The sequence below is a fragment of the Ostrinia furnacalis genome, unplaced genomic scaffold (assembly GCF_004193835.3).
Source record: "Ostrinia furnacalis isolate ACB-3 unplaced genomic scaffold, ASM419383v2 OfSCF4123, whole genome shotgun sequence".
Classification (NCBI taxonomy): domain Eukaryota; kingdom Metazoa; phylum Arthropoda; class Insecta; order Lepidoptera; family Crambidae; genus Ostrinia; species Ostrinia furnacalis.
In genome coordinates, this window is record NW_021134362.1 from 18,606 (window position 1) to 43,854 (window position 25,249).

At 37.8% G+C, this 25,249-nt stretch overlaps 1 protein-coding gene across 36 annotated transcripts in view; it reads left to right on the plus strand.

Annotated features, from left to right (window-relative positions):
• The window catches only part of LOC114358867 (nucleolar protein dao-5), a 43,860-nt gene continuing 18,611 nt past the window's right edge, over nt 1-25,249 (plus strand). For 2 of the 36 annotated variants that reach the window (XM_028312969.1, XM_028312967.1), the window contains exons 1-12: nt 3-432; nt 6,355-6,521; nt 7,595-7,705; nt 10,927-11,040; nt 12,388-12,507; nt 17,179-17,229; nt 19,033-19,239; nt 21,376-21,467; nt 22,802-22,886; nt 23,908-23,985; nt 24,238-24,329; nt 24,655-24,796. In XM_028312969.1, the coding sequence (XP_028168770.1) occupies nt 6,377-6,521; nt 7,595-7,705; nt 10,927-11,040; nt 12,388-12,507; nt 17,179-17,229; nt 19,033-19,239; nt 21,376-21,467; nt 22,802-22,886; nt 23,908-23,985; nt 24,238-24,329; nt 24,655-24,796 (1,237 nt within the window). In that variant the 5' untranslated portion in view covers nt 3-432; nt 6,355-6,376. Of the gene's footprint in view, nt 433-6,354; nt 6,522-7,594; nt 7,706-10,926; nt 11,041-12,387; nt 12,508-13,040; nt 13,104-17,178; nt 17,230-19,032; nt 19,240-21,375; nt 21,468-22,801; nt 22,887-23,907; nt 23,986-24,237; nt 24,330-24,654; nt 24,797-25,249 lie in introns of all 36 variants that reach the window. The other 34 variants (XM_028312978.1, XM_028312977.1, XM_028312968.1 and 31 more) reach the window with 33 other exon arrangements.

Below are 25,249 nucleotides of genomic sequence, written 5' to 3' on the forward strand. Positions count from 1 at the left end.
CACATTTCGTAGGCAGTCGCATCACTCCATTGGAACATAAATGGACGTCGCGTTAGTATTTAAGATTTGCGATTTTTGTTTATATCTTCGATAATCAGCACAGGAAACTTTTGTAATCACTTTTAAAATCATTTACACTGCACAAGGATGTAGTGCGCGTATAGAAAATTGATCGGGATAGTGTTATTTGTGTATTTTTCCGTGTCTTTGCTTCACACTAGTACCAACTTGGATAATTGATTGGTCTAAAGAAGTGAAGAGTAATTTTTCGCTTTCGTATGATGTTTTAAAATCGTTTTTACTCGTTGAATTATGTTTTTATGAACTTAAGTTGTGTAAAGTAACTGTTATAGTGTAAGTTTAACTTCGTTAGATGTTGTACAAGTGCGTTTTTAGTGTGTTTCAACAAAATGGTTTCGGAGTTGTAGTAAGGTGAGTTACTTACGCCGTTTTGGTATTGTGAAACTTGTTTACTGTTCTCCTATTTGTTGATAAGGTTTGTAATTAAATTCCAAGCCGTAATATTGTGGGTTGGCGACAATTTCATTTTGTTCAATCGTTAGAAGTACCCATAATTTGTTGATTTTGGTGACACTTATTTTGGAAACTATCCATGGTAATTTTTTTCAACTAAAACTATTAACTTCAATTTTATCATACATTCTATATTACATTCTCTATAACCTATAAATTAATGAGAATTAATCACCAGAACCGTCCTATATTTTTAACCCATTTTATTATGTATACATATATAGGTACCATATCACATTTGCTTTAAACAGTCTTCACAGCATCATACATCCTTTATTTCTATGGTAATTTAAATTTAAAACGTCAACAATCAGACTAACAATACGTCTAAAATAAATATTCACCACACCGACCTGCCACAGTCCTAAAAAGGTCTTATTTGCCGACAGAAGTCTCTCAACAGGTTGAAATGACCAATCAACAAAAACTGTTCCGATCTTAAAGTTTCAAAAATTATGACACTTGTCCAACCAATGGCTATTTAGGCCACACCCCTCTACTTCCTGTTTGTGACTGACATTTCAAAAGATGTAAACAAAACCACGGTAATACTATCTATACAGTATTCCAACTCGGTCATATTTTTTAAATAAATGTCAACAGCCGCGCGGTACGTCACCGTTTGACAACATGCGATAGGGCTGCCCACCTGCGCACCCTGTTTTCATTACATCTGCCTTCTTGAATTTCTATCTAGTTTTGTAAATGTATTTTGTGATTGTAATTTTTTTTTCTTATTATTTCGCTTACCCGCATTTAATTATTAAAACAACAATATACATTTTAATTTCCAATTAACATCTGTTTCACAGTAAAAATGCTTACAATGGTGAAGTCTGAAAATTGTTATCATGATATTTATTTTGAATGATAATAAAAATAAAATGATATTCACTGACTTCACCATACTATTTTCATGCATAAATATTAACATGGGCTAGTGTTGACTTATAAATCCATTTACCTAACACCCTGTATAAATAGGTACTTGTAATTATTTTTATAAAAAAAACACTATGTTTAAAAAACACATCGTCTGTTTATTACTGTGGCACATTCGCGACACCCCCGACTTTTGCATGTCGAGCGCATACCGAGATTTGAATTTCGAAGGAAAGCTCGAGTTTCGTCCGTTTGTATGAAGTTACAATACTGTATGATAGTATTACCGTGACAAAACGGAGGGTGTGCAGTCGTAGGACTTAAATCATTTTGCTTTGCAAACCTGTCAATTAGGATTAAGGGTGCTCTGACAGGTTGTTGAATCCACTTTCTTTAATTTAGGTGATGTTTCATTTCATGTTGCATTTTTTTTCCTTTTCTATTCTGCTACTTGGCAATCTGTTTCCGTAAAACAATTAAACAATACAATCATCTGTCTGATTCCAATCTGGTTCTTGAGGCGTTCAGTAAGAGACTAGTCCAGTGAGTCATCTCTTATTCTTTCACTGCGAATCTTTTCGCGAGGTTTTGAATGCTATGTCTCTTCAGTCTAGAAAAGTGGAGACTGCCAGTTCCTTGCAGTTGAGAGGCGAGTTCGTTTCTGTGACTATCCAGTCTCAGTTGGTAACTTTTACTGTGTATGTTGCATTTAGTTTTTTCTTATTCATTGTCTATGTGTCGCAGGCAAATTGTATGATTCCGCATTTTACAAACGGCGTCGTCAATTCACAAACGCTCGCTGTTCTATGAAATGCCGAAGGCAAAATGTAAATTGCCTTGGCACTTTATAATATGCCAAAACATTTGATAGCCAATTCAATCGCTGTTTACAAAATGCCGCGGCAAATTGAAGTATTTAGTTCTTTTTCTCACCACGCGAGGCGCTGCTAATCAAAACAAGAAAAATGGCGTCGGATAGTGGTGTTGTGATACAGAAAACAGTGCAAATTCTACGTATTCAAAGGACTTTTCACAAAAAAAGACATTTATTATACTTAGTGAATTAATAAAAATTTACGATTCACAAGTAGGAGCAGTGAAAAAGCTATGGAAAAATAAAATAGTTTTTGAGGTTATCCGGCACGTAAAACACGCTAAGGTGACAATGGAATCTGGTGCTCGGAGGACTGCTGCGGAATATATTGGTATAAAAAATATTGTGTTATGTCTTCTAGATTTCTTCTTGGTATAATTAAAATGTAAGACTTATTTAAAGGACTGACTATCGAAACTTATTTAATGTCATATTTTTATGTACCTACCTATAGGTACGTCAATAGTTAAAATTAGTCTAGTGTTGTTTTTGTTACGAAAATATTTTAATTACTTTAGGAGTAGCAAGTATTTTAGGTTTTTCTTACTTGAATAGATACCTACCTGATTTTTGAAATTATGTCTGATTTGTCCAACATGTGTTTTATGATGGTCACCCTATTGCAACAATCATAGTCGAAATTTTATCAATTGAACGAGTTTCCAATTTGCCTTCGGCATTTCATAGAACAGCGAGCGTTTGTAAATTGACGACGCCGTTTGTAAAATGCAGAATCATACAATTTGCCTGCGACATATGCATCTTAAACTTACCTAATGGTAAGTGATTAATGCCCGTTTTCACCATCAATCCCTAATTTTTAAGTGACCCCTTTGAAAACAATTTACCTGTCATGTATTATCATAGGGGTCGCTTAAAAATTAGGGATTGGTAGTGAAAATGGGCACAAGTCTCAGGTAGTTACGTTTCTGTAGTACATATTTGCTCTTTACTGAGTAGGAGACCTACCTATTTTTTTAAGTTTGAAAAACAAATTATTTAAATTCAGTAAAATTTCTCTGGTTTCTCACCTACTGGATCACCAGTTTTCTTGTGAGCTAAAATTTAGAATTTCCAATCATCTAAAAATCTTACTTTTAGGCTTATTTTATAAAAAAATATCTATTACTCTTACTTGAATATGGATTTTGTTCAGTATTTTTTTATTATTGTGGAACATAGAAAAACATAAATATGGTTTAAAAAGCCATTTCTGCTTCTAAGGTACAATCATAGACTAAATACCTAATTAAATAATTAATTACTACTCAATCCAAAATTAACTCATTTATAAATTAGATTTAAATGGTGATTAATTACATTCATTACAATAATACCATGTAACTGTACTTAACGTACTAAATGTACGTATACCCAAAAGGTGGACCAACGTCATCATAAAGGTAGCAGGAAAGCACTGGACGCAGGCCGCTACCAACTGGGTAACATGGAAAGCATTGGGGGAGGCCTATGTTCAGCAGTGGACGTCCTATGGCTGAGATGATGATGATGATAAACTGTACTTAACCCTTTAATGAGCCAGTTGGAATCATCTTTTATGTTTTTATTCTCTAGTGTAATAAATGAATAATTTGAACTTCATATTATGCTGATTTAAGAGTTAAGTTAACTTCAAGGCAAGAAACTTAGGCTAGGTTGCACCATTTTACTTTATAACAATAACAAACGCCAAAAATCTGACAAATTCCATATAAAATACACCGGTCAATCGTTATAAAACGCTTAAATGGCAATGCCAGATTTTGTATGGAAAGTGGCGTCTTTTTTTTTTCGCGCGGCCATCGACCAAACTTTGTTTTTTGATTACAAAGTAGTGTAATAAACTAAACTTACTATGGCATGTATACCTCTAAACTCAGTCTGAACTGAGTTACGAGCATTAGAAGTTTGATGATTTTCATACTAGATTTGCTTTTTGTGCGCAAGTTTTGTAAGAAATTGCAACAAAATATTGCGCTATTTTTTTATTGCGCTGATTCTGCTCCATACTGATGTCTGGAGCCTTTAATGGATGATATTGTTTGTTTACACATACAATCTCACTATTTTGTTGCAATTTCTTACAAAACTTTGCGCGCAAAAAGCAAATCTAGTATGAAAATCATCAAACTTCTAATGCTCGTAACTCAGTTCAGACTGAGTTTAGAGGTATACAAGTCATAGTAAGTTTGGTTTATTACACTATTTTGTAATCAAAAAACAAAGTTTGGTCGATGGCCGCGCGAAAAAAAAAAAGACGCCAATTTTCGGCATTGTCTTTTACATGGTGCAACTAGCCTTACATCGCTAATTGATTGTTGTCTATAGTTTATCTGTAATGAAATGTTATTCAATTTTCCATCATCCAATAATAGCAAAGAAATGATCCCCCCGCCCCCTAGCTAATGTAATATTTGAATGAGCCCTAATTATAGCCACTTTCTATCAATGAGGATGCGTGGTCAGTACAGGAATTTGCTTCTGAAAATATTGTAACCCCTAGTTTTACCCAATTTAACTAGCCCAGTCAAATAAAGATTTCTTTTAAATGGACGGAAGATGGCCCTCTGTGAAAGCCTTACCTCAGTTGAACCGTATAACCACAAAATATAACAGAAGGTAAACTCATGTATGTACCTCGCTTCGCATACCTGCGCTCGGCCGTCGCGCTAGGGTTGTCTTGTCATGTGTTGCGTTTATTTCGTTATGATAGAAAAATGTTACTCTTAATACTATGGAAGAAAGATAATAACAGATATCCACGTATAATTATGTAGTTATGTTTAGTACGTTATTATAGTAATAATTATGTAGTATGTAGTTGGGTGGTTGACACTATTATCCAATAATTCTATAAATCTCTTTAAAACACTTCGATATTCCTAATAATTGAGTTGGCTTTCAATTTGTCAACGTTAAACGAACTATTGAAATACAAATAAATACCTTAGGTACTTACTTCCCGAAATCAACTGGTAGTTTAAAAAACGAAAATTAAGTTCTTAATGTTGAGTGTAAGCAACCATCTACTTAACAAATGTTATAATACCCCTTTTTTGTTGTTCACTCATTTTTGCACAAACAAAATAATTTCACAAACGCGTGAGCAGCGTCACTCAAGCGAACGCAGTCGCGCCTCGCATTCGTCCAAGACAGTCTTGATAACGCGTACGTGAGCGGTGTCTATGTGTGCGTGGCTCGAGCGCGCTTAGTATGGAGTTTACCTTCTGTTATATTTTGTGGTATAACGTTACTATTACTATTCAGACCCCCCCCCCATCCCCTCTGAGATGTCATTAGAAATAGCAAATTAATGATCCCCCCGCCTCCCTATATTGCTTAAAAACTTGAATGGGCCCTAAATGGTACATTTCAACAGTTTCAGTTGGAAGACGGCCCTCTGTGAAACACAGCTCGACTCGGCACTGCCTTAGTTGAAAGCGTCCTCCTACCCTCCCCCATGTCATAAAAAATAGTAAACCAATGATCCCCGGCCCCCCTATACTGCTTAAAGGCTTCGGCAGACCAAACGCGGGGCAGTAGCAGCGCAGTTTGAATGTGGGCCCGCGCAAGTTGTAATACAAGAAACTCTTTGAAGTGTGTCACACCAAATTTGAACGCGGGCCCGCACTCAAACCGCTTCTCGCCGCGCCGCACTGCTACTGCCGAACGACAAACGAGGCGGCGCGGGAGCGAGACAGAAGCGGTGCGAGCGCGGGCCCGCGGTGTTGTATTACTATGGCGGCCATATTAGCATGACACACCGGAGGCAGGGCGGTAGCAGCGCGTTGAAGGCGGTTTTCAAATATTGAATTTTTTGACAACCGCCCACGTTGCAACTGCTTTGAAACTGCGCTGCGTTCAGTGTGCCTACTGCCGCGCTGCAACTGACCCGCACTGCTTCAAATCCGATTTCGTAAAATCCTTTCTTAGCGGATGCCTACGTCATAACGTCTACCTGCATGCCAAATTTTAGCCCGATCCGTCCAGTGGTTTGGGCTGTGCGTTGATAGATCACTATGTCAGTCAGTCACCTCTGAGTTATATTATATTTATTTATTTAGTTTCAGTTAGCACAGACGGAAGATGGCCCTCTGTGAAAGCCAGCTCGATTCAGCACTACCTCAGTTGAAGCGGGAGGAGAACTCCCACGGCAGCAGCGACGAGTGCAAGAGCCCCGACAAGAAGCCTACGATGGAGCCCAATGGGGACATCTACGGGCTGGACCAAGGTAACCAGAGAAACACCATAAGACCATTTGAATTTCATTATTTTTCCACATAAGAGATAACACCTTCCATCACCGGGGAACCAGACGCAGGCTAGCGTACCAGCCCTACATTGTCGACATTCTACCAGCTCACACTAAGTGTTTCGACGACTCGTTTATACTGCGAACAGCTAGGGACTGGTATTCGCTGCCTGCTGCTGTATTTCCTGAACACTATAATCCGGGCCTTTTCAAGGCGAGAATGAATAGGCACTTACAGGGCAGATATGTACCATCCTAGACTGCATCTCACTTAACACTAGGTGCGATTGCGGTCAAATACCTGCCTTGTCTAGCATAAAAAAAAAACCACAAGACCAAAGAAGTGGGTAGGTTACAACATTTTAAACAATTAGGTTTTGGAAAAGTTAGGTTTACGAATAGTTAGATTTACGAAAATTTGGGTTTACGAAAAATTGGTTTACGAAAAGTTAGGTTTTGGAATAATATGTTTCGCAAAGTGAGGTTTTCGAAAAGTTAGGTTTTGGAATATGTTTCGCAAAGTTAGGTTTTTGTACAATTAGGATTTCAAACTTAGGTTTTTGAACAGTTCTATATCTAACAGCGGGAAGTGCCTGGATGCGGGCAGCGCAGGACCGGTCGTTATGAAAATCCTTGGCGGAGGCCTTTGTCCAGCAGTGGACGTCATTTGGCTAAAACGAACGATATTCAACAGTGCTTGAATCAAACATAAAAACTCCTCATCATCATCATTTCAGCCATAGGCCTCCCCCAACGATTTCCACAATGACCGGTCGGTAAAGCCTGGTCCGTGAGCACGTAGAATCCTGTCCAATGACCCCAAGCTGCCCATCCTTGTCGCTTGCGCGTAATTATGTTGCTGTCGCGCTCGCACACTCACTGCGGGCGCCCGTCGCACAGTCGCGACAGCAATATAATTACGCGCGAGCGATAATGGGTAGCTTGGGGTCATTGGACGGGATTCTACGTGCTCACGGACCAGGCTTTAGCGGCCTGCATCCAGCGCCTGCTACATTTATGGGGACTCCTAACCCTCTTTTTTACATCCACAGTGCCTGGAGGTCTACCCCTGAGTGTGGACTACCGATCCCCGGTCTCCCACTTTGTGCCGCCAGCTGTCGAGTTGTACGCGGCAAGACACAAACCCGAGCAGATCAGTCCGCGTGAGTGGTTCATGATTTTTGACAGTAGGGGATCAGAGGATTCTTTAATAGCTAGGGGTTCTGGGGATTCTATAATAGCTAGGGGTTTTGGGGATCCTTTAACAGCCAGGGGTTCAGGGGATTCTTTAATAGTTAGGGGTTCGAGGGATTTTTGATAGCTAGGGGTTCAGGGGATCGTACACTAACTAATATTTGAGGGTTCAAAAGTCCGCGTGAGTGGTTCACGGGCTCATTTTTTACATTTAAGGGTTCAGGGGATCGGTCACTGGAATTTAGTAGCTAAGGGATCAACATCGGGGATGTATAAAGCTACATTATTTTTATTCATGGGTTTTTAAATAATTAACCCCCTTACGAATAAAAATTACATGCTCGTTGAACAGTGTTTTAAAGTGACGTTTAGTATGGAATATCATTTAAAAACAGTGTTAAAAAACTGAAAATTTTGATAAGGGAGTAATGCCCGTTTACACCATTAATCCCAAAGTGACCCCTATGGTAACAACAGGTGTTCAGGATTTCAATAAAAAGTCCTTTTTTACATAAGGATTAGTTTAATCTTCATATGTGCTGCGTTTACAATGGTAAAATGTAGAAAAAAACACGAGTTTTTTTTTTTTTTTTTTTTTTTTTTTTATCCACAACGAGGAAGCTCTTGGCCTGATCTCACCTGATGGTAAGTGATGATCAGGCCGAAGGTGGAAGCGAGCTTCACCCGGAATCCGCGCTCGAGGATTCAATCCAAAGGCAAAGATGGCCGGACGACGCGCTAGTGATGTTCTTTACTTCCTGTTTGGAGGCATTGGCGACAGTGACGTCCGGCGCGGGGTGAAAAAAGGTTGTAAGCGCACTGCGCGAACAACAGGAATTTTGTTTTCATAGGAGCCACTTAAAAATTAGGGATTAATGGTGAAAATGGGCATAAGAGTTCAGAATGTACTAATTGTATAAACTGTAAAGTAACTAACACAGTTTTAGAATAGGGGATAGATACTGAGTAATTGAGTGAAGTACATTTATTTTTGTTCATGAGCTTTATTGAACTGTATAAACCCTGGCTAATCGTATAAAACTGCATTATTTAAATTCATGAGTCTTTTTGTGGTTCATTTTGGTTGTATATTAGGGCCCTCGTCCACGGCGACTTTGTCGCGCGTTTCGTAAACGAGCGACAGCATCGCTACTAACGCGCATTAGTCGCATTTGCAACGCACTACAGAAGTGATGCCAACGCGGTACCAGCGCTACAGCAGCGCGACTGCATCGCTACAAAAAGTCGCCGTGGGCGAGGGCCTTTATCCCCTATTTTAAACGATATGTCACAACACTATAGCTCATACAGTTTGACACCAGGGTTGTTACCCCACACAGTAAAAGATGATCTATGCCTGTATTTTAAAATGGCACTTGAAATTCGAGCGTAGATTTGAGTCTGTGATTGGTTGAATTCCAATATTTAGACCAGAGATTCCCAAAGTTTCGAGGCATCTTGTGGTGTTTGAAAGTCTTTAATTTTCTGTGAATAGGCTTCTAAAAAGCGCTTTTACACGTCCTGTTTTTACTTTAAACCTACCACTGCTTCGGGACAATAAATGGGCCAGTGCTGAGAAAAAATAGCGCATGGAACTTTGAAACCTACACACGTGCAGACGCTTTTTGTGATCGACAAAATTGTTGTAGGACCCTCTGAGAGAGCTCTTTTTGGAAAGGCAAGACAGTTAAAAACATAACCCTCCTTCTGGCGCAGTCGGGTAAAAAAGGGAATTCAGATTTTAGACCAATCACAAGATTTTAATCTATTCTTGAATGAAAACCATGTAAATACAATGTCTGTAAATAGGCTTTTGTCGCAACCATGATATCTTAGTGCAGGTTTCACTACCACTATTATATTGACGGAGTACACGCGAGTTTTTAATGTTGTTTAACGCCATCTATCGCAGTTTAGTTTCACCATTCAAGAAGTACACGCAAACAGGTTGTTTAGCGCCATCTGTTGTAATTTAAAATCACTACTCGGAGGCGAACTATGATCGTCGTACTGATGTACCATCTGCTACATTCGGTAGATGCACAGTGAAACTCACATTGCAATGAGGGTTTTCGCGAATGAAAGATCCGCTAGATGGCGGGACGTGGATGTGGGGTCTGACTGCTGCGTGATTGGTGGATTTTGACACATTTGGACCTCGCGTCTATGTATTGCCATCTGGCGGATTTTTCATTCGCGAAAACCCTCATTAGTTGAGAATTTTAAGATGTTATAAGATTTCGTCAATATACTGAATGTATGTTCAGTAGTCAAGCCAGTGCGTCACAGATTTATAAAGCAGGGCACTTGCTTAGAGGAATCAATTTTGCACTATGCACAAAAGTAACTAAACTTTCTTGTAAATGGTGGTGTATGTTTTATGCGCTTTTAAAAGCAGCATTTTCCAGGTTTTTTCAGAAAGCACTTAGCTAGTTTCATATTGTACATAATTCGCGGGCACCTAAATAAACACTAGGCTATTGTAGGCATCAGAAGATATACACTAATGTAGCGAGGCCTTCCACTTGCTGGACCGACGACCTGGTGAAGGTCCCGGGAACCTACACGGAGAGCGCAGGACTGGTCATATTGGAAAATCCTTGCGAGAGGTCCTAGTCCCATCAGTCTAGGTTGAAAAGGAAAGGCAGTGGAGATTTATTTGACGACTTCTAATAATAATTAATTACTGCTTACCAAAGTCCTCGTACGAAGACAATACACAAATGTTCATAGAAAACTGGTTTCTCATAGGTTTCCATTTTTTTTGTGTGGTAGTTTGTATTTAGTCTTTATTTTAGTATTTAGATTTGTTGCATGGCTTAAGTTTTCTGCAATTATTTTGCCATACATACAGGGTGTACGGAACAATAGATTTACTTGATGGTGCTATCATATTTTGAACTTTATTGCGATAAAATAAGAGATGAAAATAATTAAAAAAATCATTAAAACCAGTTTTGGACCTTAAAATAAAGCAATAAGCTTTAAAATATAGTGGTAACTTATTGCTACAGGTATTTCAAACGTTAAGTTTTCCACCTCGTTCCCTCTACCCTGTATAAATACTTTTATTCCTAATTATTTTTTTGTTTTCAGCTTTTTTCAGTAGTTAAGTAGTTAGTATTAAGTTGTTTTCGATTATTTTTGCATGTATTCTTACCCTTTCTTTTTTTACACGCCTCTTTTTCAGCAGAGCCTTCAGTGGTAACTCCGATCAAGCGTAAACGGGGCAGACCAAGGGTAGACAAGACCAGTCCAGAATATTTGGCCAATCTGGCCGCGAGAAAGCAGGCCAAAGAGATGGGTATGTAGGTGTATAAATAAAAGGTTATGGTGCCTATCACGGGTGTGGTGACTTGGAAATAGTGACTAACTCTACTAAAATTGGTAAAAAAGGTCAATCTTTGATTTTATGTCAGAAAGAGAATGTGTTATGAGAGGAGTATGGAATTAAATGGTAACTGAAAATAGTAACTAACCAAAAAAAGTTTTTTTTTTATCTTTGTACTTTGGATGATAAAAAAAAGATTGTGATATTTAGTTGATGTATGGACAGACAAGTTTTAGTGCCTTTCACGAATGTAGTAACTCAGAAATAGTGAGTCATTCTTCAGTCTCTATAAAAATGTTTTACGTACGGTCTAGTGAGAATGCGACTGAAAAAAGTGTGTTACTTAGTGTGAGGAATTGGTTGATATCTCAGATATAGTGGCTATCTCCACTAGACTGAAAATTGGATCATAAAACTTTCCTTTGAAGTTTGTTAACAGTTAGGCTGTGATATTGTGTGCAAAAAATTAAAAAAATCCCATTTTAAAAATGTTTTGTTTGGGTTAAATACGTTTTTTGGTAGGATGTAATTTTTAGATGATAGTATAGTGTTTTATAGTATCCAACATAAATGGTTGCATTCAAGAATAAGTCTAATGAAAAAGATAAATAAAAAAGAATAAAATAAAAAATAAAGTCTGAAATTAGGCCATAAATGTAGGTAAGATATAAAAAGACTGTTTGTTAAAAGCTGAATGGTTGATGTTTTTTCAGGATTTCTACGACTTTTTTCTTTCCCCTTTCTATTCCTTCTTTATTGTTGTAGTGTATATTTCTTTTTTCATTAATGTTGTATGTGGTTTTTCTTATTTTTTGTTTTTTTTTTTTTCGCCAAATCATCATTTTTCATTTAAAAATGCATCACTTACAAGACTAATCCATCCATTTTCTTCTCTCTTTTTGAACATGCTATCCATATTTTACATTTTTTTCTTTTTTGCCGTTGCGAAAGTAACTGTGAACTAGTCTCGAAAGTTATTTTCATAATACGAATCAAAAAATCACAGCACTGTGTTCTTTAAGCATAACACATAGAGTTGATTTTCAGGTGCTTGATTCAAGTATTTGTACCGAAATAAAAACTAACCAAGCCTCATCAATCACAGCACTGTGTACTCTAAGCAAAAGACATTGAGTTGCTTTTCAAGTGTCTGATTCAACGCACTACCGTACTTACCTCATGCTGTGTACTTTGGGGTGCTTTATTCAAGAATTGTCCAACACCAAACTAACTACCTCATGCTATGGCATCGTTCTAACCACCACCATCAAAAAGCTTGGGTAATTTGGTTTATTTATGAAACCAGCGATATTGTTGCAGCGGCCGTGATGAATAGTCGCTCGCCAGCAATCGAATCCGGGGAGAAACGTAAGCGAGGCCGCCCTAGAGTCGACAAGACCAGTCCTGAATATCTGGCCAGGAAGCGGGCTAGGGAGTTGGGTGAGTGTTGAGCCTAGGAGTGCTTTGAGTGAGTGGTAGTGAATTTGTGAGTTGTCCATAGCATTTGGGTGAGTCTCACATCGTTTGAGTGAGTCATATTCATTTAAAAACTTTCGTTGCGTGTTTTTAGTCATTTTTGTGTGATTTTTCATTAGTTCTGACTTGTCCATTAGGGTGAGTTTCAGTAAGTACCCAGTAGTTCTGACGTGTCCATTTGTATGAGCGTAATATCCATTTGAGTGAGTTTCCGTAGAGTTTTTATAGTCATTTGTGAGTGTTAATGATTTTTCATTAGTTCTGACTTGTCCAATAAGGTGATTTTCAGTAAGTACCCAGTAGTTCTGACGTTTCCATTTTGTCGCGTCAGGTAGATTCCATGCCGAGTATAGTAAGTTTTGCAGTAGTTCTGACTTGTCCATTTGAGTGACAGTAAGTTCATTAGTTCTGAATTTTGTATATTTGCATTTCAGTATGTTTTTTCATTTAGTTCAGTGTTCATAAGTTTCCATTAGTTCGATTCTAACGTAAGCGAGGCCGCCCTAGAGTCGACAAGACCAGTCCTGAATATCTGGCCAGGAAGCGGGCTAGGGAGTTGGGTGAGTGTTGAGCCTAGGAGTGTTTTGAGTCAGTGGTAGTGATTTTGTGAGTTGTCCATAGCATTTGGGTGAGTCTCACATCGTTTGAGTGAGTCATATTCATTTAAAAATTTCCGTTGCGTGTTTTTAGTCATTTTTGTGTGATTTTTCATTAGTTCTGACTTGTCCATTAGGGTGAGTTTCAGTTAGCACCCAGTAGCTCTGACGTTTCCATTTGGGTGAGCGTAATATCCATTTGAGTGAGTTTCCGTAGAGTTTTTATAGTCATTTGTGAGTGTTAGTGATTTTTCATTAGTTCTGACTTGTCCATTAGGGTGAATTTCAGTAAGTACCCAGTAGTTCTGACGTGTCCATTTGGGTGAGCGTAATACCCATTTGAGTGAGTTTCCGTAGTTTTTATAGTAATTTGTGAGTGTTAAAGCCCGGTCTCTGAGCACGTAGAATTTTGTCCAATGACCCCAAGCTACTCATCCTTATCGCTGACGCGTAATTATGTTGCTGTTGCGCTCGCACACTCACTGCGGGCGCCCGTCGCACAGTCGCGACAGCGATATAATTACGCGCGAGCGATAAGGATGGGTAGCTTGGGGTCAATGGACAAAATTCTACGTGCTCACAGACCGGGCTTTAGTCATTTGTGAGTGTTAGTGATTTTTCATTAGTTCTGATTTGTCCATTAGGGTGAGTTTCAGTAAGTACCTAGTAGTTCTGACGTTTCCATTTTGTCGCGTCAGATAGATTCCATGCCGAATATAGTAAGTTTTGCAGTAGTTCTGACTTGTCCATTTGAGTGACAGTAAGTTCATTAGTTCTGAATTTTGTATATTTGCATTTCAGTATGTTTTTTCATTTAGTTCAGTGTTCATAAGTTTCCATTAGTTCGATTCTAACGTAAGCGAGGCCGCCCTAGAGTTGACAAGACCAGTCCTGAGTATCTGGCCAGGAAGCGGGCTAGGGAGTTGGGTGAGTGTTGAGTCTAGGAGTATTTTGAGTGAGTGGTAGTGATTTTGTGAGTTGTCCATAGCGTTTGAGTGAGTTAAATATTCATTTGAGCGAGTTCCCGTGGCGTGTTTTCATAGTCATTTGAGTGATTGCTACCTAGTTTCAAAATTAGTTCTGAGTTGTCAAAATTAGTGTGATTAGCATTACGGTGAGTGGCATTAAGTTTTCATTAGTTTTGATGTGTCCATTCAGGTGAGTGTCAGATCAATATTAGTTAGATTTTTTAGTAAATTTTAGTTAGTTCTGACATGTCCATTAGTGTGTCAGCAAGTACCTATTCGTTTTTTTATCCACAACGAGAAAGCTCTTGGCCTGTATCTCACCTGATGGTAAGTGATGATCAGGCCGAAGGTGGAAGTGAGCTTCATCCGGAATCCTCAACCACAGAGGAACTGGCTATCTTACCTCTAACTGCCGGAACACAACAATGCTGTTAACATTGTCGTTATGGCGACAGACTTGGGTAAGATGGTGGCAGAAGCCAGGCAGACTTAGAACAAGCCCTACCACCAACCTAAAGTTACGAGTTGTCCATTGGGATTTTTATTAATTTGAGTGAGCGTTAGTACGTTTTCACTTTTCATTAGTTCTGTCTGAGTTGTCCATTCAATAGGTCGGAGTAGGATACTTTTTCCTTAAAAAAAAAAACAAGTGAGTGCCAGTAAATTCTCATTCGGTCTCAGGTGTTTTGTTTATTGCCATTTGAGTGTGTGCATTTTTATATGGGTGAAATTGCATTAGTTCTAAGGTATCCATTAGCATTTCTGAGTTTTTTTGTCTTTGTTTGAGTGTCTATAGTTTGGTCTGCGAGCACGTAGAATTTTGTCCAATGACCCTAAGCTACCCATCCTTATCGCTCGCGCGTAATAATGTTGCTGTCGCGCTCGCACACTCACTGCGGGCGCCCGTCCCACAGTCGCGACAGCAATATAATTACGCGCGAGCGATAAGGATGGGTAGCTTGGGGTCATTGGACAAAATTCTACGTGCTCACAGACCGGGCTTTATAAGTCTAAGCTTTAGTTGTCCATGACTCGTTAAGTTGGTTACGTTCATAAGCGACTAAAGTTATCATATCGATAAAAGATGACAGTCTTGCACTTCCCGCGATATTTACTAGATCATCGGTCCACCGAGTGGGAAGCCTGTCCACGGCACGTCTTTCGGTTTGTGGTCGTCACTCGAGAACTTTTCTGTCCCAATGGTCATCTGTCCTGCGAGATATATGCCCCGTCCAAAAGCCATTGAAAGATCTTTAAATTATTTTCATTATGAGATCGATACTCCTTTCCAAAGATAGTAATTTAATGTATGTCTTTCTCACCCATTTTTGTCAAAATTTGTCTACGTTTTGCGCTAGTCAATACCTATCGGTTATGTCTTTTTCTTTAGGCAATAATACTCAAGTGGATAGCAGGTTATGTTCCAGGAAAGGCCAAGACTTTAACGCCCGTATTCACAAACGATGTTTGCTTAAGTGAAGCAGCAAATCGAACGCACAGCGTTGAATAGAGCTCTGTGATTGGTTCGAATCTCACTCTGAGTGTCTACGCGCACTGTGAGACCTCATAGTAATGTTTGTGAATACGGGCGTAAAACAATATTTAGATATTCGAACTAGATTTTTTCTAAACGAAATACATTTCAGTATCACAGTATTCATAGCAAAAACTCAAGTGGAAATGAAAATCAAGAAATATTAAAAACCATGAAATGTTGAAAAGGTTCTCACATTTTAATCACCAAATAAATATAAACCGTATATTTTGTGCTGAGGCAAAAAAATAAAAATTAATTGCTATGTCCTTAAAGAGATTTTCTGGTACAGCATGAGATATAGATCTTTTTTTATTGTGTTAGCCGTAATAATCGGTCTAATCCACTTTGATCACCTGACTTTGATCACCCAGATGATCAAAGTGGACTCCAAGCGACAATTTGGTGTCCTTTGATCACCCATGGATAAGATGTCGTGGGTGATCAAAGTGGACTCCAGTTAGATTATTATTTTAGTTTCCTTTGATCACCTTTAAATAAATCACACCTCATCTGAATAGTCTCATGTCCAATTGTTGTACTTACATATTTTGTTTTGTAACATTTTTGATATTTTCTAAAAACCGCAACAAACAAATTGGACATGTATGTGACTATTTATAAGTGATCAAAAGAAACTAAAATAATATTTTAACTGGAGTCCACTTTCATCACCCAGGTAATCTTATTCATGAGTGATCAAAGGACACCAAATTGTGGCTCGGAGTCCACTTTGATCATTTGGGTGATCTAAAGTGGAATTTGATCATCTGGGTGATCAAAGACAGGTGATCAAAGTGGAATAGACCTTATAATCCTGGTGGCATGTAGTGTAGCTTAGTGCCTTGTCAAGTACAAAGTGTGTATTACAGATCGCAGCTAAGAAATACTCAATTTTAAAAGTGTATCGACGCTTTATATTAGTTGAATTTCAATAGTTATACAAAGCGACGGACTTAGATAAGATGGTGGATGCCGTGCGGGTTTAAAAGAAGCTCCACCACTAGGATTTTTTGTATCTTTCCCCGGTGGGCTTCCTCCAAATGGAGAAAATGACAATTTAAGTTTCATCGATTGTAGTCAAATACCTGCCTTGTTATGCATAAAAAATCTTCACATGAAAATTACCAATTTCACCCTCTTATGTATTTTTTTAGGAATTACTGCTTAATTCCTACGATACAGGCGTCGCTTATATGTTAGGAAGCAGGTAGTTACAATATTAATAAGTTTTTGGGGGTAATAAATTATTCTTATTCGGGGCAAGACTCGGGGTAATATGGGAATGCCCCTGGGATTTTTTGGTCAAAAAATCCCAGTAATATTACAACATTTTTCTAGCTTGATTTTTACAGGCGAAGATTTATTATTTTTTTTTTCTTATTCGGGGCAAGACTCGGGGTAAGATGGGAATGTCCCTTTTTTGGTCAAAAAATTCCCAGTAATATAAATTTTTTTTTGCTTGATATTTACTGGAGATTTAGTTTTATTTATTCTATACTTTTCCCAGTAATATTACATGAACGTTTTTCCACAGAAGCATTGGAGCGGAAGGCGAAACGAGAGTATAAGCGGCGCGGGACTGCAGGTCAGTCAGTGACGAGGTTATAATAACAATAACAATCCCTACAGTCTTCTCTCGTTTACCGCCTTGATAACTCAAAAGAAAAAAAAGCAGTCTATAAAGAGGTTATAATAACAATCCTTTCGGTTTGTTATAAATTGTTTTAATCAAATAGTACTTACATATTTTCAAGTCTTTAAAGACTGCTGTTGGAGAAAGCTTTTTTTTTAATTTCAAGGCGGTATACGAGTGATATAAGTAATTTAACAATGTAAATAATCATTTTTATAGGTGCCACGGAAGGGTCACTATAGCACTCTTATAACACCGTTTGATGCTTGAACTAACGTTGAAATGTGTTTTTTTTTCATCAAATAATGGACACTGTTTGAACATATTTCCTTGGTGTAAAGGACAATGCTAAAAAAACCCAGGCCCGGCGGAAATGAAACATATCCGACATACAAGAGTAAAGAAAGGAATTTAAAAAAAAACACATTTTTAAACTTAAATAAAGCTCCATACAAAAAACAACTAGCAATTTATGACATTTAGAAAAAGATTTTGGTAATGCCCCCTACTGAATATTTTGTCACATATGAATACTTAAAATCTGAGATACATTTCATTTGCGCCGGGCCTGGGTTTTTTTTCCATACTTCGTGAGCATTGTCCTTTGAAAATTTCTCCAATTAGGTATACAGTAATATTATGTATTGGAGGACTTTTTGACAAACACTCATTATGTCACTAAAATGTTTGAAGTAAACAATAACCACACTACGTGACACAAAACAGTATAATATGCTTTATTATAGTAAATTGTCGATCATGAAACTATGTACCTAATTATAAGTCACTAGTAGGTTTAACTACATAATGATATTTCTAAGTCCATTATTTTACAACAGTAGTTTTTGATGTAGTATCAATAGGAGACGCACAGACAAAAGAAGTGACGTCATATTTTGACAGTAGATATACAGGGTGGAAACGATAAGTGATCTCACTCGATTATTTCTAAACTATACAAGATATCCAAAAACTGATAACTGATCCTAAAAGTGCTTCATGAGCTCTATCCAACGGTACCAATAATAGGTTACTAAATAAACTGGATCTATCTGAAAATTAAATGTTTCCAGCTTCCATACATTTAGTAAAACCACATAATATTAAAAACTATACAAGATATCCAAAAACTGGCAACTTAAAAGTGCTTCACGAGCTCTATCCAACGGTACCAATAGTAAGTTATAAAATAAACTGGATCTATCCGAAAATTCAATGTTTCCAGCTTCCATACATTTAGTACTGACACAGTCATGGCACTCATGGGTTGATAATATTATAGCAAGTAAAGTCTAAAACCAATGTTTTCCATGAATAATTATATATTAGAATAAACAATTTACGAGTTAATTTTAAGTGTTTATTATTTAAAATAAAAAAATAACACTTCTAATATTGTGTGGCTGGCATAGTGGCATACATTTAGTATGGAGGCTGAAAACATTGAATTTTCGAATAGATCCAGTTAATTCTGTAACCTATTACTGATATCGTTTGAAAGAGCTCGTGAAGCACTTTCAGGATCAGTAATCAGTTTTTTGATATCTTGTATCTTGTATTTTAGAAATAATCGAGTGAGATCACTTATCGTTTCCACCCTGTATGATAGATTCGCCGTTTTCCAACCAAACGAGCGTAACTTGTATTTTTTTTTATTAAAAAAAGTCTTCTTTTTTTATTTTTTTGATGCAGTACATTTTTTCGAAATTTAAAATTATAATTATACGGATGTTTTTTTTGGCTTAACAAAATTAGCAAGAGAACATTTTCGGCCAACAGCGAAACCGGTATCAGTAGTGCCCCTCAAAGTGGGGGGTAACCGGGTCAAAAAGTTGCCAACGGCAAAAAAACCGATCGCGACCCCCATAAGGAAAGCGCCCCCTAAATTAGGGGCGAGGAAGGTGGTGGACAAACAAGCTATGAGCATTATCAGGCGAAATGCTAAATTTATAAAAAGAAAAGGTAATTTGGAACGAACGCATGAAGGTAGATAGAGGTAGTTAGGGGGTATGTTTGTGTTTCAAGTCTAGGGATGCCCAACGTTTGATTTTTTTATCGATATATCGGTATGTTTATCTCAATGGTATCACGTGTCTCGGTGTGTACACCTACAGATATAGAAAAAAATAGACAAAAACTTTTTCGTAGTCCAAGAATCCTAAAAAAATTAATAGAACGTCCTGTCTGTTAAAGAAAATGTATAGGAAAGAAATCAAAGAAGATTGAATACAACAGTGCACCGGTTCTGGCAGTGCTTGTCTAGTGCATCTTTTTATTTTGTCAATAAAGTGAAATGTCGATGTATTGTGGCAGCGACGATACCTGGCGAGCCAAGCTTGGTTTGGTGACAGAACTACATAGCTTGAGTACATATTCCCGAATTAAAGTTACATGACTAAGATATGGAATGTCAAATATACAGGGTGTTAGGTAAATGGGTATATGAGCCGACACTAGCCCATGTTAACATGGTCATATAAATGGTATGGTGAAGTCAGAAATTTGATATCATCATTTTAATTTTTTAAATTTTCATACAAAATAAATTTTATAAATCCGATTTGTATGAAAATTAAAATAATCAAAATGAAGATATCAATTTTCTGACTTCACCATNTGGTATGGTGAAGTCAGAAATTTGATATCATCATTTTAATTTTTTAAATTTTCATACAAAATAAATTTTATAAATCCGATTTGTATGAAAATTAAAATAATCAAAATGAAGATATCAATTTTCTGACTTCACCATACCATTTATATGACCATGTTAACATGGGCTAGTGTCGGCTCATATACCCATTTACCTAACACCCTGTATAATATACTAGCGGCCGCCCGCGACTTCGTACGCGTGGATCCCGTTTTACCCCCTTAATCTATCTTACGCGGTTTAGATTTTTCACACAAAAGGATTTTCCCGCTAATTCCCGTTCCCGTGGGAATTCCTAAGTACCTATACTATAACCTGCCCAGGAGTATGAAGAATAATTGTACCAAGTTTTGTTAAAATCCGTCGAGTAGTTTTTGTTTCTATAAGGAACATACAGACAGACAGACAAAAATTTTACTGATTGCATTTTTGGCATCAGTATCAATCACTAATCACCCCCTGATAGTTATTTTAAAAATATATTTCATATACAGAATTGACCTCTCTACAGATTTATTATAAGTATAGAAGGTTTGGATTTGATTATAGAGGTTTTTTTTTATTATTTATTGGGCATCTCTATTTATTTCTCGAATGTTAAATGTGTATTGTTGTGTAGGCAAATTTGAAAAAACTACTGAATGTTGTAAAAAAAATTGGTCTGCATGACTGTTTCTGAAAAGTACCTATGAACTACAAATATTAAATCAGACGATTAAAAATTATGAAAAGTACTAGTAAAATTCCAAAAACAAATGCATGAAGTAAATATTTTTTAAGTAAATAAAATAAAATAGGTCTTATAAGAAATATGATACATTTTTCTGTGTAATTACTTAAATGTATTTTATTTGTATTTATTTAGCGTATGACAAAATTTAGTTCAGGGTTTCTTAACCATTTTGTAATCACAGGCAAAAAAAAAAGCAAGAGTTTCATGGAACTCTCGGAGGTCCATAGATTTGCTTAAGAGACCCTAATTAAATGCATGGTAGTCTGTGTGTAGTTTTTTAAATGTGGTTGATAGAATAGCACGCGTTTCATTGTTAATAGTTTATGTTGATGAGATGAAATTATTTTACAAATGTGTATGTATTCGATCCCCTTCATTTTCACCAAGTTAAAATACTAAATTTAGGTTTTTATTTATTGTTGGACGCAATTATTCAATTAAAAGACTATTATAACATCCTAATCATAGTTCAAAAAACGTGTTTAAAAAAATCAAATTCAAATAGTTTATTTACACCTGTGCCGAATAGTATTTTACTTTGTCACTTCAATAATATCACACTAACAGAGTACTTCGAACTTAATACATAAATAAATATGTGGTTGATAATGCAACTAAAATATTTTCTTTCGACTCCCAAACTATCTACAACTCTATCGATATCCCCCCAACCCCCATCCCTAAAGTTATCTAACCGACTCGATGCTTGCAGATTCGGCTGCGTCGTCCTCGGCTGGCGAGACGACGCCGCGTGTTAAGCGCAAATACACAAAACGCGCGCCAAGCGCCAAGAAAAATGACGCGGTAAGTATTCAGAAATGAGGATATGTAAAGCCTGGTCCGTGAGCACGTAGAATTTTGTCCAATGACCCCAAGCTACCCATCCTTATCGCTCGCGCGTAATTATATTGATGTCGCGACTGTGCGACGCGCGCCCGCAGTGAGTGTGCGAGCGCGACAGCAACATAATTACGCGCGAGCGATAAGGATGGGTAGCTTGGGGTCATTGGACAAAATTCTACGTGCTCACGGACCAGGCTTTACCATCCTATACTGCATCTCACTTAACACCAGGTGCGATTGCGGTCAAATACCTGCCTTGTTAAGCTTAAAAAAAATGAGTGATCCGCAACGAACTAAGTCACTGACATAGCCCGACGGATTAGCAAGCTGAAGTGGCAATGGGCACTATGGGCAGGGCACATAGTACGCAGAACTGACGGCCCATGGGGCAGCAAGGAATGGAGGCCACGTTCTGGTTGGCAGCGTGTTTGAACACAAATAATTTGGTCGAATAGGTTACTAAATATTTCAGTACCACCAATAAATGTTGGTTATTCCCAGTTGTCCCCTCCAGGAACCTCACTGGGGACAATTGGGAATTTCTTAAAACAAGTCCTATGCCCGTTTTCACCATCAACCCCTAATTTTTAAGTCACCCCTATTAAACACAATTCCTGTTATTTGTTACCATAGGGGTCGCTTAAAAATTTGGGATTGATGGTAAAAACGGGCACTACTAAGCCAACTTAAATGATTGGTAATACGGTTGTTTCCTATCTTTTGTCTTAGAATTTGTCAATTTTAACTTACCAAACTTAAAATTTACATGGAATTTATTGTCATAAACTTAAAATTTAATAATTTCTTCAGACGTGTGCGATCTTAGTAGCTGTTCTATTTGTTATTTTCGTGGATGACGGTGCTGGTTGTGCATTTATTTAAGATATATCTGTAAGACTTTTTGTAAAACCGTTTGTACAACTGTTTTATTGTCCCTAAAAAAAATAATAAAAAAAATAGTCTCTCAAATCTTTTATCAAATAGATGAATAAATTATGAAAATCGTATGGAAATATGTTTGTTAAATTTTGATATTTGGATATTCTAATTCCCATTTGCCTTCAGTGGAGTTGACATTGGTGGGAAGTTGTCAACTAGTAATAGCCCCTAAATTTATTTTATTTATTTATTTATTTATTTATTTATTTATTTATTTATGTCTAAAAGTAACTTGATGACTAAATAACAAAATATCTCCAAGAATCCTTTTCATCATCATCATTTCAGCCACAGGACGTGTACTGCTGAACAAAGGCCTCAAGCCAAATCTTTTTATGATAAAATTGTTGTTCCAGGGAGGAAGCACAGAGCGAGTGAAGGGAAAACGAGGACGGCCTCGTAAGACGGACCAAATGACACACAAGCAGGGGCAACAGCCTAGTAAGTAAACCGGATTATTCCACCCACTGTCCACCTGGGTGAAGAAAGTGAAATTTTAGTGTCCTCATATCAACTCGGACCCATTTCACCTAGGAATAGATTCACCCAGGTTAACAAATGTGACTACTTATTTTATTAATATTGTAGAATCATCACCAATAATCCAGTAAACCCGGAGTTTTTTTTAATCCACAATGAAAAGGTAATGAGACCGAAGTTGTAAGCGAAGATTACCTGGAATCCCCAGCCACAGAAGAAGTGGCCATCTTACTACCAGTACCAACTGTCAAAACACAGGAACATACAATGCTATTAACGATTTCCCGCCTTTTGTATTTATCTTTGCACTAATATTACTATTTATGTATGTTTATCTAGACAATTTTATGCAGCTCACTATCTTATTTATTTTATCAATGATCCGTGACCCTCACTCGGCATGGGGCACACTGAAAACCAGCGCCGTGGCCTTCGTCACCGTGGGCCACGGCATATGCTGAGTGGGGTCCCGTTGCAGTGGGCATCTTGTTGGTGAATGGGTGGCACTGCTCAGTTTGCTCTTGTTTTTATTTTTTCTTCTTTTATTATTATGTGCCACTGTCATGTCTATGTAATTGCCTGTATTTGTGTGATGTCCGTTGTAATAAATGTATCTTTCTTGCTTTCTTTCTTTCTTAACATTGTTGTTATGGCGACAAACTTAGGTAAGACGATGGCAGCTAGCCAGGCAGACTTGTGAGAAGTAGAACCTTAACTTCTAACTCCTCCTATGTTCTTCTGATTAATTTCGTTGCGGGTCCAATGACTGTTTAACTTTCCCCCGGGACAAACTTGACCTTCACTGGTTGGGTTATTGGCGGTCAAGCTGTAGATCCTGGCTGCACAGGAGTTGCAGCGGTGGGAATAGTATCACTTTAAGTTAACCTGGAGTCCTGTGCAGTCCTGGGTTCGATTCCCAATTGGCGCACACAAATTGATGCTACAAAAGGTACCTATTTTAAAAGAATTGTGTCTATTCCAGAGATTCGTGTCAGAAGTAACCTGATGCCAGTCAACACGGAACCGATCACACTTGACAGCGACGACGAGCCCGACTTAGGTTTGTAATTAATTAAACTTAATTGAAACATATTATCTAGTTTCTAGTCAAAGCGTACAAATAAATAATATTCGATAATGATTCAGAGTTTTAAAAGAAGTCATGGAACTTTTGTTCGAAAATCCCCTTCTTGAAAAGTATTGTTCAAAATTCCCCTTTGTGAACCCTGGAAAGATTATAGGGGATTTCAGGAATTTAATTAAAAAATGATGTTCTAGGCTTTTTGTTACTAATAAAATCATCCGTCCACAGGGTCACCGAGTCAAGCGTCTGACTCGCTAAGTCTAGACGAGAATCTGCGCGCGTTGCGACATATACACGAAAAGTACGCGAATATTGACAAGGTAACTCGTTCAAATACTAAGTAAAAAAATATTATATTGAAAAACCATAAGATTTACCACACATTTTAACTTACGCCCGTATTTAAAAACGATGCTTGCTTTTGTGAAGCAGCAAATTGAACGCACAGCGTTGAATATAGCTCTGTTATTGGTTCGTGTGTCACCCTATGCGTCCACGCGCACTGTGCGACCTCATAGTAATGTTTGTGAATACGGGCGTTAATCTATCCACTGTAGGTACCTTTCATCGTCTTGAACTTGATCTACCGTCTATATCTTTAATTTTTTGTATCAGGATGTTTTATACGAAGTTTCTTTGTACCAGGATGACTTATACGAAGTTTCTTTGTACCAGGATGACTTATTCGAAGCGCACCTGCTACCCGCAAACTTCAAGAAACCGCTGTCGGAGCAGACGCAGCGGATTCGCGACGATGACGAGGTTCTCTCCGTGAGGAGTTCCGAAGGTAACGTGTCCCCTTAAAACTTGTCACTTGTCCCCATAACACTTGTCACTTGTCCCCATAATACTTGTCACTTGTCCCCATAACACTTGTCACTTGTCCCCATAACACTTGTCACTTGTCCCCATAACACTTGTCACTTGTCCCCATAACACTTGTCACTTGTCCCACAACACTTGTCACTTGTCCCCATAACACTTGTCACTGGTCCCCCTTAATACTTGTCACTTGTCCCCATAGCACTTGTCACTTGTCCCCATAACACTTGTCACATGCCCTCTTCTTCTCTTGTCACTTGTTCCTATAACACTTGTCACTTGTCCCCTTAATACTTGGCACTTGTCCCCACAACACTTGTACTTGTCCCCATAACATTTGTCACTTGTCCCCATAACACTTGTCACTTGTCCCCATACAAATTAAACCTAACCTTAACTTCTCGTCACAGAATATACG